Source organism: Cricetulus griseus, chromosome 3, assembly GCF_003668045.3.
Source record: "Cricetulus griseus strain 17A/GY chromosome 3, alternate assembly CriGri-PICRH-1.0, whole genome shotgun sequence".
In the NCBI taxonomy this organism is placed as follows: domain Eukaryota; kingdom Metazoa; phylum Chordata; class Mammalia; order Rodentia; family Cricetidae; genus Cricetulus; species Cricetulus griseus.
In genome coordinates this window covers 82406536-82421208 of record NC_048596.1, presented here as the reverse complement: position 1 = coordinate 82421208, position 14673 = coordinate 82406536, and the positions used below count along the sequence as shown (strand labels likewise).

General features: G+C 44.5%; 1 protein-coding gene across 1 annotated transcript in view; it reads right to left on the bottom strand.

Annotated features, from left to right (window-relative positions):
* Window positions 1–13172, bottom strand: part of Smg1 (SMG1 nonsense mediated mRNA decay associated PI3K related kinase) — a 103555-nt gene extending 90383 nt beyond the window's left edge. Inside the window, 2 exon segments of the mRNA XM_027410155.2 lie at window positions 12724–12773; window positions 12775–13172. Coding sequence (XP_027265956.2) covers window positions 12724–12773; window positions 12775–12816 — 92 coding nt within the window. The 5' untranslated portion in view covers window positions 12817–13172.
* Between the last annotated feature and the right edge of the window lie 1501 nt (window positions 13173–14673).

Below are 14673 nucleotides of genomic sequence, written 5' to 3'. Positions count from 1 at the left end.
AAAATAATGTGATTAAGACACAGCAACTCACACAGCATTAATGTGGCACTTTTAACAGTTTGGGAGAAATTTCCCAAATATTATCTTTAACCTGTATCTGATCTTCAGATCATACACCAACTGAAAGTTTCTGTCATCCCATTCTTACTCTGCTAATTCATGATACCAGTCTCTCCTTATAAAGAATCAATAGAGAACATGAACAGGTTTTAAAAATAAATAGCACATGAGATAGGTTCTAAAACATCATGATTCTATTTCTACTGCCAATGCTAATACAGGCAAGTGAACCTTCCTTGTTGCCTCAGGATCAAACCTGAGGAATCATGCATCCTAAGCCAATATACCACCACTATCTCCATCCTTTTATTCTGAGTCAGGGTCTTACTAAGTTACCCAAACTGGCCTTGAACCTTCCATCCACCTACCTCAGCCTCCAGTGCACTTGAAATGACAGGCCTCTAATCAACTGCAATGGACTTTTAAGTGGACCAGAAAAATGGGGAAGGGAAGTGGCTTGTCAAAGAGTACAAAATCTCAAATGGAAAAATGTTTTTAGATACCTGACAAAACAGAATAATTATTGTCAGAAGCAATGTGGTTTGTATTTCAAAATAGTCCAAAGAGTGCATTTCAAAAGCAGGTATGTAGTCGCAAACCTGCGATACCATCATGTATGAAGCTGAGGCTGGAAGATTTCAGATTTGAAGTCAGCCAAAGCTGAAAAAGCAAAAAACAAAAGAGGCAGAGGCAGTCAGATCTCTGTGATTTCGGGCCAGCCTGGTCTACACAGTGAGTTCCAGGACAACTTCCAAAGCTACACAAAGAAACCCTCCCTCCCCCCAAAAAAGTATCTCTATAGGTAAAAGCACTTGCCATGTAAACCTGAATGATAACCTGAATTTGATCGAGACCAAAAGTGGAAGAACAAATTCCACAAAATTGGTCTCTGACCTTCAACCATGTTTGCAATATGCACACCTGAGTTCCCATACACAAATGAAAGAAAAATTTTTAAAGAAAACTTGGTTTTACAGTGAGACGACTACTACACATACCCTTAATTATTACTAAGTTCATTTATAACTTTGGTATTTTCAAAATGTAACACAATATTGAGTATTGGAGTGCTGCTAACATTCCAAACAATGACATAATCATTCTTAGTAGAATACAATCTGTGGGTCCATTTAAATCCAGCTTCTGAATAAGCACTCTTGTCTCAATTTCCATGGGCCTGATGGCACTGAGAACCTACTCAGTTTTCATTTTTCCTCAGGGAACCCTAAGAGCAGTAAAGACAGGCAAGAAATACAACTGATCTTTATACAACAAATTCTAGGATGCTTTCTTTACAACTAAATATTGATATTAATTAATTCTGTGATATCTGTGTCCTAGTCAGAAAAAAAAAAGGAATGGTCCTAGCTATATGATGAATAACATGAATAAATACTAGCTTGCAAGAAATCATTTCTAACCAGAATACAATTTCACTTTTTGAAAGGATACAGACATTAATGAATGTAGCAATGCACTGTTTCAGAAACTGCTGGCTCTGGAAAAATCAGGGTTTTATTTCTCCAATCAAGTGAAGATCTAAAATTCCCCCAGGCATTCTAAAGTGACATCAGCAACTTCAACCCAATACTTAATATTTTAGTGAATGGACTGTTTAAACTAGTAATGTATAGATACAGCAGATGTGGGGTAAGAGGCCAATGTGTAAAAGAATTTCAAAATATAAGCAAGGTATTTTTCTAGACTAGTAAGACCTAAGAATCTTAATTACCATATCCTTCCTTCTATTTAAGACCTGGCTACCAAAAACCACTGACTCCTCGAGCTGCCTGATTAGCTGTTTAATTTGCTGCCTTGGGCTAACTGCCTGCTTTAGGAGGGACAAGTCCCCTCCAAATGCTGCCTGAGACAAGAGGTTTATCAACTCAGGAACTATGTAAAAATAGAAACAAACCTGAGGACTCCAAGTCCCACCTCTACCAACTATGATCTATGACCAAAGTATACATGAAACACTGCATATGTACTAGCAGAATACAGTGGGATTTATTTTCCATCATTTTCTGATGGATGCACACTGACATAGCAATAGGTGCATAAGGCATCCAGAGATGCTTTAGAGAGGTCTCAATCCACAGGTTGAAAACACCTGCTCTAAAGTGTCCATTACCAAATATTATGCTATTTTTAAAGAAGGTATATTGGCATCTGAGAATTTGGTTATTTGAGTGGAGTCTTGAAGCCAAGACCCTGTCTACAGATAGCAAGGAACAACTATACTGACATTCAAATAGAATAAAGCCAGGTATGTTGCTAAACATCTTTAATCCCAGCACTAGGGAGGCAGAGGTAGAGGATCTCTTTGAGTTCAAGCCAGCCAGGGCTAGATAGTGAGACCCTATACTATTTTTGATGCACTAGCAGGGAGGAAGGGGATATAGATGTAAAACATGACTTACAGAAGATCCACATACATTATGCTTAACTGAGGAATACAAAACTGAGTATTTAGCCGGGCATTGGTGGCGCACGCCTTTAGTCCCAACACTCAGGAGGCAGAGGCAGGCTCTGTGAGTTCAAGACCAGCCAGGTCTACAAGAGCTAGTTCCAGGACAGCCTCCAAAGCCACAGAGAAACCCTGTCTCGAAACCCCCCCCAAAAAAAAAAGAATATTTGGGGTAATGATTAAAGAACTATAAAGAAAACCCAGGATATAGTGTTAAAAAAGTCTGAATCCCTCTTAACACTCTTAGCCAGGCTGAACACCCTGGGAAGGAAATGCTTCACAGTAGCTGCAGCTACCACTTTACAGTAAGAACAATTGTAAACTGCATATGGCAACAAGGGGCTGGGATGAGGAGGTGCCTCAGGGCAAATAAGACATACAGACATGCATGTACACACACACAAGGGGGGGGGGATAACTGGATCTGTTCTCTTCAACCTAAACACCAATTAGAGTGGTGATGGTATATGCCTTTAATCCCAGCACTCAGGAGGCAGAAGTAGGCAGATCTCTCTGAGGCCAACCTGGTCTACTGACCAAGTTCCAGGACAGCCCCCAAAGCTACACAGAGAAATCCTGTGAAGAAGAAAGAAGAAAGAAGAAGAGGCAGGGAGGCAGGGAGGCAGGGAGGCAGGGAGGCAGGGAGGCAGGGAGGCAGGGAGGCAGGGAGGCAGGGAGGCAGGGAGGCAGGGAGGCAGGGGGCAGGCAGGGAGGCAGGGAGGCAGGGAGGCAGGGAGGCAGGGAGGGGAGGCAGGGAGGCAGGCAGGGAGGGGAGGCAGGGGAGGGGCAGGGAGGCAGGGGAGGCAGGGAGGCAGGGAGGGCAGGGAGGCAGGGGAGGGGAGGCAGGGAGGAGGCAGGCAGGGAGGCAGGCGGCAGGGAGGCAGGGAGGCAGGGAGGCAGGGAGGCAGGGAGGCAGGGAGGCAGGGAGGCAGGGAAGGAGGCAGGCAGGGAGGCAGGGAGGCAGGGAGGCAGGGAGGCAGGGAGGAGGGAGCAGGGAGGCAGGGCAGGCAGGGAGGCAGGGAGGCAGGGAGGCAGGAAGGCAGGAAGGCAGGAAGGCAGGAAGGCAGGAAGGCAGGAAGGCAAGAAAATCTAGTTAGGGTAACAAAATGGGTTACTGATGTGGTAAGCATGTGTTGGCTTTCACTGAACCAGCTATAAACTTTGGAAAGAGGACAGATCACAGAGACAGAAGGATCTGGGTTAGGAGTCAAAGGAAGCTGAGAAAAAGGAAAAAAATCAAGAGTGTGGCTAGAGGACCAGGAATCTGAAGCACCTAGAATAAGCCTAGCCAGACAAGGACCGCCTATGCTTTCCAGCACTCAGACACCAGAAAATGGGTCTACCACCTGAAACATTTCAAAACTTGAGATACACCAAGCAATGTTTATAACAATAGTTAACAAATATACATTGAATACAGTACGGTCCAAAAATCTAAAAAAGACTAGTCTAATAATAAATCCTGACACAACATATAAAGATGTTCTCTCTGCAAAAGATTTCAAACTAGGGCCAGAAAGATGGCACATTTGGTAAAGTTCTTAATGCCACATGTAACAGCCTCAAACAATTGAGATGAGGTGTACACACAGGATGGGGGAGGTCCTTCTGTGTATGTTTGTCTTATTAGTTGATAAATAAAGTACTGTTGGCCAATAAGGAAGCAAGTTAGGCAGGACTAGGAGTTGAGGAGGATTCTGGGAAATGTAGTAAAGAAAAGGCTTGTGATCCAGGCAGGAAGTGACATAGCAGGCAGACTCAGACTATAAGCAGGGACAAGCAGGAAATCGCTCTCTTCCTCCTCCTCTCTTCTCTGTGAAGTCACCATGTGATCACGGGAAGAGGATGCATTCCGCCAGCATCCTCAATAAGATAAGTCTTATAAAATATATAGATTAATAGTTATGGTTGATACTTAAGACAGAGCTAGAAAATAAGAACTCTTAGTCACTGGCCAGCAGCATTGTACCTAATTTAAGTCTCTGTGTGTTATTTTGGGCACCCACATGACAGTGGGGCTAGGGCAGTTTGTCGCAAAGAGTTATCCTTACACACACAATTAAAAATGTTTTTTAAGAAAGTCAATGGGGGGGGTCAGGGGAAGAAGGGCGGGAGAGGGAGCTGGGATTGACATGTGAAGTAGGCTTGTTTCTAATTTAAATAAAAATAAATTTAAAAAAAGAAAGTCAATGAATGCTCTCACCATATACTGTTGCTGGCAGGGTCAGGTGGTGGTAATCCAATGGAAAAACCTGTCCTTTGTTGGGAATGATAGTCATAGAGGTATGCACATCCATCAAAAAAAAAAAAAAAAAAAGTAACTCAAGAATGTGGTTCGCATGCCTATAATCACAGCTCTCAGGAAGCAGTAGCAAGTGAATCTCTGAGTTTAAGCCCAGCCTGGTCTACAAAGCAAGTTCCAGAACAGCTAGGACTGTTAGAGGAAACACCCCCCCCCCCCCCCGCAAAAGAAGAACCATACATATATGATAGATGATGGATGATCACTCAATAAGCAAACAGAAAGGGAGCAGAACTTTCTAAAGCCAAACAATTCTGAGTAAGCAAGTTGGTTTCACTCTAAAGAAAAAACAAAAATATAGTAAGCTGGACTATTGTGTATAGGGATTAAACTATATAAAAAAAACCCTACAAATTCTGCTTTTAGGTCTTTATACAAGAAAGAAGTCTATTTTATTTTGTAGTTCCAAAAATAAAACAAGCACTGAGAAAATGAAGCAATTCTAAGTAATCAAAATAATGACAGTGTGAAAAGAACTGAAACAGTTTTTGTGACTCCATCAAGGACAATTCAATGACAGGAACTCCACAGGTCTGTTTTTGGTAATTAGGACAGGGAAAGCAGAAAACCCTAGTGATGTGAGAATCCAATGTTCCTAAAAAGGTACTGTGGTCACATCTGTTTTACGGGTGTGACATGTCATGTTTCCTAAGGTGACAAGTGTGGAAAAGGGGAAAGACTCAGCTAAGTGATCATACTTAGCCAACAATAGACAACAAATGAAGGGTTTCTGCTAGCCCAAGTTCCCACATATTGGGAACAGTTTTGCCTGAGCTTCAACCATGCACTATAAACAGAATATGGAATACATGGCTTAGGTCCTCAGCAGCCTTATGTCTAGGCCTTCCCGACTGTGCTTACAGATACACACCCTTCAAGAAACAACAGACTGACCGGGCGGTGGTGGTGTGCACCAGCACTTGAGAGGGAGAGGCAGAGGGAGAGGCAGAGGGAGAGGCAGAGGCAGAGGCAGAGGCAGGTAGATATCTGTGAGTTTGAGACCAGCATGGTCTACAAGAGCTAGTTCCAGGATACGACAGTCTCCAAAGCCACAGAGAAACCATGTCTCAGGGGGAAAAAAAAAACACAACAACAGACTGAATCTTCCTAACTCTGCTGTTGGCAAATTTTAACAGCTCAAGTCATTCCAATTACACTTGAACTGTGACCAAAGCCAACAATACAGTTCCAGTCCGGCTCTTTGGCTTCACCATTACTTGTCTTACTCCTCACAGGCATCCTGCTTCTAACTAAACAAGAGAATTTATCAGTGAGAGTTTGCATTTTACAGCAGTCTTTGATTCAGATTTTCTCCAAGCTTACTATGAAAACTGTACAGATCAATTTCATCACACCACTGATGTGCATGCAGTGTCATCAGAGACCAGAATATGTTCCACTCAACTGTATAGCCTTCCATCCTCTCTAAGTCCCCAAGTCTGAAACTCCACATATCAAATATAGAAATAGATACACTAGCACTGTAACATTCAATCTATATGCTTTACCATTTTTTATTAGAACAGTTCGGTAATTTTTATGAACAAACCCATGTAGATAAGGCACCGTATATAGCCTGTGCTGCCACTTTAAAGGCTTTCTGAGCCGGGCGTTGGTGGCACATGCCTTTAATCCCTGCACTCGGGAGGCAGAGGCAGGCAGCTCTCCGTGAGTTCGAGGCCAGCCTGATCTCCAGAGCGAGTGCCAGGATACACTCCAAAGCTACACAGAAAAACCCTGTCTCGATAAACAACAACAACAAAAAAAGCCTTTCTGATGATTTCTCACTTGCAAGTAAAAAATATCCCCAAAAAGTATCAATATATACTGGTGAGAACATTTTCACACAGTTAAAACTATTTTATTATCTCTAAAAATTTAAAATAGGGATTTTTAGTACCAACTAACAAAAAGTAGAAAACAACTCTGGTCTCAAAAATCCTGTCTCAGCCAGTTGAGGTGGGACATGCCTTTAGCCTTTACTCCCAGCACTTAGGAGGCAGAGGCAGGCAGAACTGCAGACTAGTATATTCTACAAAGGGATTTCCAGGCCAGCAAGGGCTATGCAGAGACCCTGCCCACCTGTGTTGTAATCCTAGCACTCCAGAAGTTAATTGAGCAAGTGATTAAAACCATTCTGGCAGCCACCAGGTGATGGTGGCAATGGTGGAGCACATGTTTAATCCCAACACTCCGGAGGCAGAGGATCTGGTCTACAGAGTGAGTTCCAGGACAACCAGGGCTACACACACACACACACACACACACACACACACACACACACACACACACACACACACACACACACACACACAACACACACACACACACACAAAAAAAAAAAAAAAAAAAAAACAAACCACTGTCTTGGGAGGAAATAAAAAAGGCACCTGGGCTATAATAGTGAGACCCCTGTCTCCAAAGTAAAAGTCCAACTTCTGTTTGCTTTGTTTATTGAGTTTCTTTGTGTAGCCCTAGCTGTCCTGAAACTAGTTCTGCAGAACAGGCTACTCAAACTTTCAGATCTATCTGTCTCTGCCTCCCAAGAGCTGGAATTAAAGGCATGTGCCAACACTGTCCATCTTAAAAATTCAATTTTTTTATCAGACATACATACCTAACTCTAATTTCACAACTTCACAACCCTTTTTTTGTTTTTTGTTTTTGTTTTTTTTTTTTTGAGACAGGGTTTATCTGTAGCTTTGGAGCCTATCCTGGAACTAGCTCTGTAGACCATGCTGGTCTCAAACTCAGATCTGCCTGTTTCTGCCTCCTGAGTGCTGGAATTAAAGGTGTGGGCCACCACTGCCCAGCTCACTTCTATCTTTTGATCTTTCACATGGAATTTTGTACTCCTGAGAACTTCGACTTACCTACTAAAAATGGTAACTAGTCCTAATACTGTTTTACCCATTTAGAAGCCTAAAAATATAAGGGTCCTATGACACATACCAGTAACTCTGACGACTCAAGGTTGAGGGAGAAAGACCTGAAGTCACACAATAGTGAGGAGGAGAGAGAGGGGGGAAGGAGGGAGGGGGAGGGAGGGAGAGAGAGAGAGAGAGAGAGAGAGAGAGAGAGAGAGAGAGAGAGTTTTAAATAAAGATTCCCAAGTACTGGAATAAGATCTATTGCACGCATTCTTCTTTTTCCAATATTTATTTTACTTTTTATTTATTGTGTATGTGTTCAGATCCAGTGGAGCCAGAAGCAGGCAAATCTCTGTGAGTTTGAGGCCAGCCTGGTCTACAGAACAAGTTCCAGAACAGGCAGGGCTACACAACAGAAACCCTGTCCTCAAAAACCAGACAGGGAAAAAAAAAAAAAAAAAAAAAAAAAAAAAAACAGAGTGAGTGTTGGGAACTGATCTTACTTAGACCCTGTGAAAGAACGGGAAGTATTCTTAACCACTGAGCCATCTCTCCAGCCTACTCTTAAAAAAAAAAAAAAAATGAGTTAACCTATGTTTAACTTCTATGTCAATTAGTCAATGTCAATTAGTCAATGTCAATTTAGAATATTAAAATATACAACAATTAATTACACATTTAACTTTAAAACAAAGAATCCTGGCTGAACTTGTGGCACAATCGATGAAGACAAAGAGTTTTAAGGTTGGTTCTCAGGATCAGAAAGGCTTTATGAAACCCTATGTCAAAAAAAAATTTTAGCTATTTTTTAATTTATTCTCTCTCTTCTCTCCTGTGTGTGTGTGTGTGTGTGTGTGTGTCCCCCAAAGGAGCGTGGGCATACATGTGCAGGAGCATGTGTGCCTCTGTGCTTATGTGGAAGTCACCTACAGGGGTTGGTTCGTACCTTCCACCACGAAGTTGTTTCTGGATATCAAACTCAGGTCACAGACCTGGTGCTAAGTACTTCTAGATACCCGCTGGCCAATCCCCTTCGAAAAAAAGAAAATTTTGTTTGTTTGTGACAAGGTCACACAATGTAGTCTTGGCTGGCCACGAACTCAAAAAGATCCATCTGCCTCTGCTCTGGAGTGCCGGGATTAAAGGCGTGTACCACTATACCCAGCTCAAAAAACTTTTGAAGCATTCTGATCGTACAGCTAGGTATTTCCCAAATAGGTAAAATCCAGAAAATGACAGACTCTGGCTATTGGCAATGATAGGTCTCTTTTCAGCACAAAATGGAAAACAAAACAAACAAAAACCTACCATCCCAGTTTTTCTGTGTGGAGTAAAAAAAACCAAAAAGATACCCAGGAAAATTCCAAAATCTTTTCACCTTTTTGTCTGAGATATTCACAGGTTGCAAGTAAGTAATAAGACTAATCTAACACCACTCATTTCTTTTTCTTTGCAAAACAGAGTCTAACTATACAGCCTAAAATTTACGATCCTCCCGACTCTGTCTCCCAAGTACTGAGATTACAGACAGGTATATGGCACCACAGCTGTACACAGAGCTCTTGTTCAGTACAGTGAATTAAAAAAAAAAAAAAAAAAAAAAAAGACTACAGCATGCCCTTAATCCCAGCACTCAGGAGGCAGAGGCAAGCAGATCTCTGAGTTCAAGGCCGGTCTGGTCTACAGAGCAAGGGGCAGCCAGAGCTACACAGAGAAACCCTATTGGAGGGAGGGGTTTGGAGGACCGTAAGGACTACAAGGTCAGTAAGTAAACACTCTTAAAAAGTTATTTTTAGTGGTCTCAGTAAACTTGCTCTATTGCCTTGCCTTACCATAGTAGCCTATTCAGCCACCAGAAACACTTCCTATGGATATGTTCATGTAAGGAATTCCTTTTACTATGACTGACAGGACAAACTGGCAAACTAATACTAAAAGAAGCTGACAAGAACTGTTCTTTTCTGTTGTTTTGAGGCAGGGTATGTGTAACTCAGATTGGCCTGGAACTCACTATGTAGCAGAAGATGACCTTGAATTTCTGATCTTGCTAACTCCACATCGTTGCTGGAATCACTGGTATGTGCTACCACACCCTGGTTATGTAGCTGGAGATCAAACCCAGGGCTGCTTCCCGCATTCCCAACCCAAGAATTGGCTTTCTTAACTGCCCGAATCCTCCTCACCTGCCTCTCCATAAAAATCAGAGGAAAAAGGTACAGAAAAGGTAATTATTTGAGTGAAAATAGACCCGTCGATAACACAGTTATAATGCCAGCATCTGGAAGTGGAAACAGGATCAGGAGCTCAAGGTCATCCTCTGCTACAAAAAACCTGGGGGGGGGGGGAACCTGCTATGAGCATTTGCTGATCTTGCAAAGCACCAGAGTTTAGTTCCCAGCACCCACATGACTCATAGCTGCCTGTAACTTCAGTCCAGAGAATCTAACTCCCTCTTCTGACTTCTCCTGGCGATCCTGGTGCACATACATATTATACTACAGGCATATAAATACATATAAAATAAGTGATTTTAAGATTCAAGGGCCAGCAAGATGGCTCCCCAAGTAAAGGCACTTGCTATCAAGCCTGATGACCTCAGTTAAATAGACAGAATCCACACGGTAGAAAAAGAGACATACTGCTGCTCTCTACTCACTGATCTACTCAATGCAGAGAAATGCCCACAAAAATAAACTAACATTAAAAAAAAGATTTGAATGAACTATACAGTCTTTTTGCACTTGAAAATATATGGTTAAGTATCTCACACTGGGCCACATGAGAAGATAACTTCCATAGTGTTATTAGCAGCTGCATCATCTTTCTGTAAAGGAAAGAGGATGAGCTCTAACTTTACTATGAAAATTATGATCTAGAAACATGAGTTTTTTCCACTGGCTATTTAGCACATCAATCGTGGCCACCTTACTAATAAATCAAGTTATGTTATGGAGTATGTCTATATTCCTGTTTTCTCTATAACAAAAAAGCACCCAGGCATGGTAACAAACACCTTTAATCCCAGCATTCAGGAAACAGAGACAGGCAGACCTCTGAGTCCCAGGCCAGTCTGATCTACAGAGCAAGTTCCAGGACAGCCAGGACTACACGTGAAACCCTGTATTGAAAAAAGGAAAAAAAAAAAAAACAAAAACAAGTATTTCCAGCCTTGTAAACTGCTACTCCATAGAGCCAAGTGTGCATCTCATAGTACCTCCTACCCAATCAGAGCTCATAAAGTTTTCACCCTTTCCCCATACACACTCACTCAGCCAAAAAAAAAAAAAAGCACCTGAAACATTGGCAACATTAAGAACCTATGTACATCTTCCTTAACTGTATAAACCATTCTGCTTTGTATCTGTCAAACTAAGAAATCGGGTGACCCCATCATGTAGCTGTAACTTTGTGATTTAGAACTGTAAGCTGCTGTTTTCCAAAAGCTATATTTGAGAAGAGCATCTCATTCTTCTAAAGAATTATTAAGTTCTCTTAAATATACAAGTCATGATGCACAAAAGTAGTAGAATCCATTTTCTGTTTGTTTTCTAGACAGGGTTTCTCTGTGTAACAGCAGTGGCTGTCCTGAAACTCTTGAAGACCAGACTGGCCTCAAAACTCAAGAGATCCACCTGCCTCTGCCTCCCAGTTTCAGAGATTAAAGGTGTGTGCCACCATGCTTGGCTGTACAATCCATTTTTAAATAAGAGCTCTATGAAAAATCAAATTAAAATTCATTTATCATCTAATGTTAGCTGCTTAATATCAATTTTCAAACATTTCAATAAAAGTAAAAATATCAAAGCATGTCAATGTAAATAATTAGTCAACTTATTTTAACACACTGCACAAACCCTCATACAGGGCAAGACAAAGCTACGATTTTGCAAACCCTTTTAACAGCTTCATATCTCAATTCCAGACACAGGCATTCATTTTTAAAATCATTTAGTCACAAACATCAGTTCTCAATAGACTGTTTAGGAATGCACAATAGAGAAAACTAAGTGTACCCCTACTAACCAAAGATCATTTTAATTTCTCTACCAACTCTTAGAATGTTACATTCTAAACTCTCATAAAGTCCTTCAAGTCCAAACCGTTCTAGAAAGCAAGTCCAACCCCCAAAACGTGTGTACTTTCTATTCATGTGTCCAATTTCTGAACAATTACAATGGAGTGTACTCCAAAGAATGCATCAACTACTACCGAAATACAGGTTTAAACGTTTAGGAAGTTCTAGGCACCGTATTCAAACTCAAGTAGTCACTGAATACATGATGCTTTTACTCAGCAAAGAATAGAACCTAAGTTAAGCACAACCGGTTCATAATCAGAAAGACCTGACTGGAAATAACTTTTTCTTTCGAGTTAATGATCCTAAAATTTTGAAGTCCAACCAGATCCCAACTCCTACATGCAGGAGAAAACTTCTCTACTCCTGCGTGTCCCAATTCACTTCCAAGTGTCTAGGTAAATTGCTGTTCAACAGAACTACTGTTTCTGCAGTTAGGGAAAACTTAAAATTCCCCAGTGCCAGACTAGGTCGGTTCCATTCACAGTCTAGAATCTCATCTTTTGGCTGACTAACGTCCTGCCTAAAGTCAGAGGAAGGCCTCGGTTGGAGTTCGGGGCTTTTAAAATACATTAATTAACACGTGGGAGTGCAGAAGGGAGCAGAGTTAAGATGGTCTTTTCGCGTGGGGACTAGACGAGGAGAAACCGAGGAAGTTAATGGCTAACAGGGAGGGAGAGTTCCTGGACCTCAAATCTCAAAACGGAGGGAGATGGCAGCGGAACCTCCTCCTCGACCCAAGCCCGGAACCACTGCTCCAGCCCTCGGGCAGAGGCAGGCAGCCGGGCACAGAGGCCTCGGCTGGCTGCGGCCTTCCTGCTCGGCCAGACCCGGAGGACACCCAGGAAGCCGCGCCCGGCTCCACGGGCGGCGGGCCTAGGCCGCGCCTCTCAGTCCCACGGGCCTAGGCCTCGGCCAGCTCCAGGCGAGGCTCGACGCGGTCACCCACCTGGGTTGCCAGTCATTCCAGCTCCGCGGGTACTTGTGTGCCGCCGCCGCCGCCGCCGCTGCTCAGCCGAGACCCCGGGGCTCTGCGGCTCATTACCTTCCCCGACACGACATGGCCAAGCGCCGCCGCCCGAAGAAGCGCGAGTCGCCGCCTGAACCGGCCGCCGCCGACACTGCGCTCTGGCCCGGGGCTGAAGAGGAAGCCGCCGAGGGGGCGGCGGAGGGCGGGGGAGGCGGACGGCCGTTCCGGGTTCCGCTGGAGCCCGCAACGCAGGAGCAGGAGGCGGGAGCGGCGCGGCGAGAGGGAGGCGGAGGCAGGCGAGGCGACGTCTCTTCCAGGGCAGCGCGCGGCCCGCGACGCAGGGGCCCAGGAGGACGAGGACAGCGAGGAGGCGGTGGCGGCGGCTCCTCACGCTCACACGGCCACAGCTTCCCCGCCTCCCGGCTCCGCCCGCCGCGCCGCCGCTGCCGCACGGCATTCTGGGAGCGAGGGGCGGTGCCGGCGCCCTTGGAGCCCGGAGAGGGGCGGGGCACAGGATGAAGGGCGTGGCCATTGCTGGCAAACTATGGCGGGGCGGAGCTTATGACAGGGGTAGGGTCACCTACGAGGGGCGGTGCCGGCGCTCTCCTAGCCTCAGGAGAAGGGCGGAGCTTCTGGGGGCGGGGACTGTGCTGAACCTGGAGAGGGGAGGGGCTAAAGCCAGAAGGCGGAACTTGATACAGAGGTGTCAGAGCCATGGGAGTTGAGGCATCATCAGGACAAGGCTTCGCTCGCGTAGCCGAAAGGGGTGGGGCTTTGGAGACTGGGTGGGAACTACATGAGGGGCGGGGACGAAAGCGACCTCCCTGGGCGTCTCGGGTTGCGGCTAGGACTGCCGATAGTGGAGAACGCTGTGGCTCCGCCGCGGGGCATCATGGGAGAGGGGAATCTCCATCGCCGGTACTTACTCGCTCTCCCACACACTCCGAGGACCGGCAGTCAGGTGTGAAAAGACGTCCAATGGAGGACAAGAGGTGGGGCGTGCCCTTGCGAGCCGCGCACTCGCACGCCCACACAGACATGGCACTTGGCGCTTACATGCGCCCACCTGCCTGCCATCCTTCTAGAGAAAAAAATGAGAGTAGTAAAATAGAGGAAGCCAAATCAACATCTTTTCAGCCCTCACCTGAAATGTCATGCAGTCCTGTTACCTTCTTCCTTTTTCCAAAAGTGAAAACCAAGGCCACCAACCAACCCTTGCTTCCTGCCACATGAGCTGTAGATGTACTTTGTAATCCTCTGGTTCCTTCCAGCATAAAGAGGCTGGTTACCCACACACTCCGGAAAGAATTCTCTGAAGTATCGAGCACATTGTGTGAACGCAATATACTTCTTTGTGTGCGCGTCTACACACGTGGAGTGCAGAGGACAACCAAGGGTGTTGCTCCTAAGCCTCCAGCCACCTTGTATTTTGAGACAGGGTCGCTCATTGGAACCCTCATTGGCTGGCTAGAAAGCCCTAGGGATCTGTCTGCCTGCTTCCTCAAAGCTGGTATTACAACCGGTGGCACCATATCTGGCTTTTAATGGTGAGTTCTCCTGCTTGCAAGGCAAATACTTTAACGACAGAACTATCTCCCTAGCCGCAGGCCCGTCTTAAAAAGTGATCAAGATGCTCATCAAGCAAGAATTTAAACCTTTTTCCACATAAAGTTTTAGGCCATCATTTTGCATTCCAAGTATGCATTACCTATGTAATTAAAATTTGTTACCAATGGCACAGTGGGTAGAATGTATGAAGTAGCATGCATGAAGCACTGAGTTCCTTCCCCAGCACCCCCAAAACACAGCATGATCTGTTTGTAACCCCAGCACTCAGGAAATAGAAACCGGAAGTTGTTCAGGATCACCTTCCGCTACAAAGGAAGTTCCAGGCTAACCTGAGACCCTAACCGCATCCACGGCCCCCAA